This window comes from Rhea americana, unplaced genomic scaffold (assembly GCF_003343005.1).
Source record: "Rhea americana isolate MKP2758 unplaced genomic scaffold, rheAme1 scaffold_42, whole genome shotgun sequence".
Lineage (NCBI taxonomy): Eukaryota > Metazoa > Chordata > Aves > Rheiformes > Rheidae > Rhea > Rhea americana.
In genome coordinates, this window is record NW_028186557.1 from 5,278,402 (window position 1) to 5,283,843 (window position 5,442).

The 5,442-nt window shown below is 44.9% G+C and overlaps 1 protein-coding gene across 3 annotated transcripts in view; it reads right to left on the reverse strand.

The window, feature by feature from the left end:
* The window catches only part of SAMD4A (sterile alpha motif domain containing 4A), a 112,000-nt gene extending 106,564 nt beyond the window's left edge, over positions 1-5,436 (reverse strand). For all 3 annotated transcript variants that reach the window (XM_085315113.1, XM_085315114.1, XM_085315112.1), the window contains exon 1: positions 5,076-5,436. In XM_085315113.1, the coding sequence (XP_085171239.1) occupies positions 5,076-5,271 (196 nt within the window). In that variant the 5' untranslated portion in view covers positions 5,272-5,436. The remainder of the gene's footprint in view (positions 1-5,075) is intronic.
* Positions 5,437-5,442: the final 6 nt, after the last annotated feature.

Here is a 5,442-nt window from a genome sequence, read left to right on the forward strand (position 1 = left end):
ATTCCTCAATTCTAAAAAAGAAAGAAAGGAAAAAAAAAAAAACAACAACAAAAAAGAACACACACACACACCACAAGCCCTGCTTTGAGCTGGTGTACCTTAACGCTTGTCCATTTTTTCCAGCTGCATCACTTGGTCTAATTGAAGACATCACCACTCCCCACAATCYTCGTCTCTTCCTCCAGCCTGTCCCTCCCAGAATGAGGGATCTAGGTCATTTTAATACTCTCATTGTGATACTTGAGAGCTTGCTGAAATGAAGAAAGATTTTGCACTTAACAAGTTAAGTAGTTTGTGTCCTGTGCACAGGGCAGAGGAGGCTTACTGCTCTTTAGACTAAGAATTTAAAGCTGTGACTCCATTACCACCAATTAAGATGGAAATYTGGAAGCCTAGAGGAGGTACCTAAAGGCCCCTGTGAGTCCAAGTCTCCAGAGATAGCAAGAACACAAGGACTACTGGCCCAGGCTTTGGAGTTGCTGTGAAGCACTTCACACAGGACTACTCTGGAAGTCCCAAGAAAACCCAATCACACCTCCGGCCATCAGAGAAGCCACGTCCAAGCAGGTAGGAACAGAAGCACACTACAYGCTCAGTGCCAAAAGCATACAAGCTGTGTTTCACAGCTACAGTAGCCCCCATGTCCTAATCAAGTTTGTATCCTGCAAAATCCAGTATTACTCGAGTCTCTCTAATCCAAAATCTGGACAAGAACAGCACTCTGCATGTCCTCTCCTCCCTGATCTCAAGTTTAGTAAATTCCTCCTGCAGAACATTTTCAGGTGTTAAGAGAACCTGTGAAAGTAGCCACCCCGAGCCCCTTCTCAGCACAGTCCTGAATAAATCCTACTCCGCAAGCATAGGTCCCGCTCTTACCGCAGGGGGTGAATTATACTTCTGTCTGACCTTTATTTTTGACTTGCAGGAGGTTGCAGTGCCCTGACAGCTCTTAGCAGCTGGGACTGAAACTGCCCATGAAGCCACACAGTGAGGCCAAGATGGAAGGAAGGAAGGAAGTTATAATAGACTTTTTAAATAGTGCTATATAATACCTGAACCTTCTATTTTTGTGTGCTGATAATATGGTTTCCATATTATTATTCTYCGTACACAGCAGGTCAAGCCATTTTCACTCAAATTGAAATTAGCAGCAACCGAGATTCTTCACCCATTAGACCAAGGAGCCACATGCATTTAATCTCCGTGAGGCTCCTAATTGCACAGGTCACACATTTCACTAAGAACCCTATGGATTTCTTTCTTACTTCTGTTTTACCTTTACGATCAAGTGACAATAACTTTAAATGCACTCTTGATTTTRAGTGGTTTCACAGCCATCTATGTAGCCTGGGCAATGCCTACATCACACTTAGTTACAACATCTGGCAGGTCCAGAGATGCCTATGTAGCCTTCTGCCCAGAAKAGTCCTGCAAGATGTCTCTCATCTAAGGACAGCAATGCAGTAATGTTCTTCCATGCTTACACAGTTATTCAAAGATCCACAAAACAGGAGGCTTCTTAGGTCTTCCTGAGAGTTACAACGTGGCTATACTTGGCAGTCACACCTTGGGTTTGCGGTCCGAATGAGAAGAGCTTGGCTGTCATTATTAACAATAAAAATATGCCCACACTTGAAGATAGAGCTCTTTCAAAGTAGATATATTGGCTTTCCTGTTTAATTTAAACTCATTAAAAATAATCATTTTGCTTCCTTGACTTTTCCCATTTCATTTGCAACACAATAGGTTTCTCATTTTGGGTTGACAGAGCAAGAAACAACCCGATACCTTTGTTTAAGAAGAATTTTCTTGCGTGCCTGGTTCACACACCTCAAGTCTCATGAGACCAGTTCCACAGGTGAGCAAGAATTTCGCTCTCTGCTGTCTCTTTGGGCTCCATCCTGACCTTTGTCATTGGCAATGATATTCCCAAGGACAGTGCCCAACCAGTAAGGAGCAGAGTAAGGCTGTGCCACACTCTCCTGATAACTTGAAAGTTGCTCCTAATTCATAGCTATCCTCCTCCTTTCCCCAGACAGGGTTGGAGCAAGGGACAGGCTCTGCACATAAAAAAAAATAACTCACTTCTCATGATAATTCATTTTTCAAGCCGATTCAGACATTTGGTCTAGCGCATCACACTACCATGTTGCATTCAGACCAGCAACGCTTAAGACACGGTGACAACCCCTCACCGGACACAGCATTTCACTGGTGCTTCACCTCAGATCGTTACATCAAGATTTACAGCCAACTCCTCCACCCTGTTTTAAGTGCACACGCATGCACACATACACCTACATCCTGTGGTCCCTTGCATAACACCACCACRTCCCCACGGTCAAAGAGGACAACGGGGGCACCTACAAGTAGGCAGCTGCAGTCTTCAAGTTGGCAAACACTACAAAAACCTCCAGTAGCTTAGTGGGAGCCAGCTCAGACCCCCTAGAGGGACCAGGCTGAAGACACCCAAAGTACAACCATCTCAGCCCTCAGCCTGGGAAGAAATCAAGCCTAAATTAGGTATGTAAATTGTGGGATTCAAATAGTAAGAGTAATACGAGGTTAGAGGACGATGATGCTTTTCAAAAGAACTTGGTGTGATTCCATTTCCAGTCAAGTGACAAATGTCAGACTATGAAACACAGCGAACATGAGACAATTTAAAAACACAGGTGGTTTTTACAAAGAAGGCAGTGTTAATACTAGCAACTAAAAGCCATTTCCTATCAGTTCTYGCTTGCAAAGCACAGCTACCATCCCCTCCCCTGTAACAACTRGATTATCTGCTTAGAAAGCACACATCCTGCTCCTCAGATGCATAGAAATACTCATCTTGTGCATGCCAAATGAACAGCCATAAAGAGAGGTGTTTGGTGATTAAAAAAAAAATGTTAACAAAGGGCTCAGGTTTTCCTATCAGTGTTACAAATGCCCTAAAGGAACAGCTGATTTTTGGAACAAGTAYCAGAGAAAGTGCAGTCAGCTTCACAGATGTATTAAGTGGGAAGCAAGAGGCTAAATGCCAAGCCTAACTCACAGGAGAAATCCTCGCACCAAGCAAGGTCAACGGCATGACATGGACAAGGAAGAACTGCTCGCACGAGAAAAGATGCAAAGTGCCACCTCCCCCCACCCCCCACCCGTTTCAGCTCTGGCTTAGCGATCAGACGAACACTATATGGGCAGCCCTTTCAGTCATATGTGACTTCATACCCGGGAAGACTTCGAAGTGATGTTTTCTTTCAAAATTAGAACGGACACGCTGCCTTTCCTGCAGCCTGCAGGTAAATCATTCACTGCTAATTACCTGACAAAGCTAGGCAACATGGCTACCACCAAAAACGCACTTTGAACTAAAAATTTTGACGCCGATAATCGTTTGCAGCGCCTTACAGCGGGAATCAAAGAAACACTGTGCTAGCGCGGGCCCGAGAGGCTGCACATTTCTTCTGGAGAAGCTCAGTTTAAGGAGCATGCTCCCTTCCTGCTCTCCCCGATGTCTCTGTACTCAGACCTCCCCACCCAAATGGATGAGGTTAGGCTGCTCAGCTGTTTATAAAACGTAGTATTGCACTGAAACGTACGCTGCAACATTCTTCCCTCTCATTCCTGCAAGCTATATAAGGACATAGCCAATTCCAGCGTTCTCCCCATAGTCATTACTGATCCCTTTGCACTGGAACAGCTCCGGGTYGGTTTCCTGAAGGCATACTTAAATATATCCTAGGCCTAGCAGCATTGTACTGGACGTTGTCATCAAATGGCAGCACAGGCAGCTGCCAAATCTTGCAGGCTCAGTGCTCTAATATGGAACAGCTGGAGAAGGACCCTGCATTCTTCACTCCGCGTAAACACTGGGGGCTCTGTTCAGGATCTGGCGGCAGCGAGGCCGGAAGAATTCCACCTATCGCGAAATGCGGCGAGCGGCACGGGCTTCTTTCTCCCCCTCGCAGGCGGTGCTCGCCGTCGCCTCTTAAACGTGCGCAGTCCGAAATCAGGAGCTTGAGCCCCCAGGTAACATCGCAAGATTTTAAACACGAGGGATGGTTTGCAACCGGGGCGGGGGGGCTAAGAGAAACAGAACGGTGCAACTAAGACAGGTTTAGCCTTCCCTCCTTAAGCAACAGTCTCTATTTCAGAAAGTCTGTTTAAAACAACTTGCACCTCTGTCTATGCAATGCATATATAGATATATGAACATTCATGTATTTGTACATGCACACAATCATCAGCTCAAATACAGCAACATACAGCACAATTCTCACATCACTTGCATAATTTTTATACTGCTCTAACCCCCCTTACTTCTGTGAAGTTCAGTAACTTGCAATGGTTTGTAAATAAGATCAGAATATATGAAGAAAATGTACCCAGCTAAGAAAGTAACATATCATATACATTAGACTATGTGCAGTACCATAAAACTGTCTACTAATATTTTCTCAAAGCTCCACTGAAACACAAGAGGGTATTCAGAGCTGCAGGAAAAATGTGTCCAAACAGGATCTGAATGATGAAATAGAAATTGCCACATTAAAAAAAAAAGGAAAGAAAGAAAGAAAGAAAGAAAGAAAAAAAAAGATAACCCAGCTGGTCAGACCTTCAGAAAATAACAGTTCGTATAAGGTACCGATGGGGTTCTTCTGCATGTTGCAGAAAGCAAAGCAAGCCACGTTGTCCAAAAGAAGCCTAGAAAATCCAGACTCTACGTGACCTGACTAACTTATTTCACAGGAAACTGCATGGAAGGAGGAAAGGAGGGGGGGGAAAGAGGAGGGGAAAAAAGGGGGAAAAAAAAGAAAAAGAAAAGAAGCAATCATTCATGCTACCACAGTTGCACTATGTAATAGACTGAAATAGTTTGCTGCGAAAAATCAAACTGAAATAAGTCATCGTCAGTTTGAAAAATAAAACATGAAGAGGGAAGCCATTAACACAATCCAGCCGTTTCGCCGGGAGCTCTGGCTCCCCAACCTCCCCTCCCCTCCCCCCCCTTTTTTTTTTGGCCATGGTAGGGCATCAATCACAGAACAATGTAGTATTCAAAACACATCGGTTGCACCAAAACTTACCAGGGTTGTTGGCTTCCCCTTCAAGGATGTGCAGCTCGGTGCAGTCTGCGAGGGAATGCTCCAGGCAGAGCTGGAGGAAACGGGCTTGGGTCCGGCTCACTCGCTTCAGCAAGGAGAGCAAAGCAACAGTCTGCTCGCACTCATTCCAGCCTTTAAACCACCCAGCCAGCACTCCGACCTGGTCTCGAAACATCATGATTAGGTGGTGGCCAGGGGTGGCAGGGGAGCAGGGGGCAGGAGGATGAACCTCTGCAGGAAAAAAATAAATAAATAGGAAATCCTTCCCCCCCCTCCGCCGAGTTTATTTTCTTATTTTCTCCCCCACGTCTTGTCTCACAATTAAAAATACTAGTAATTAAAAAAAAAA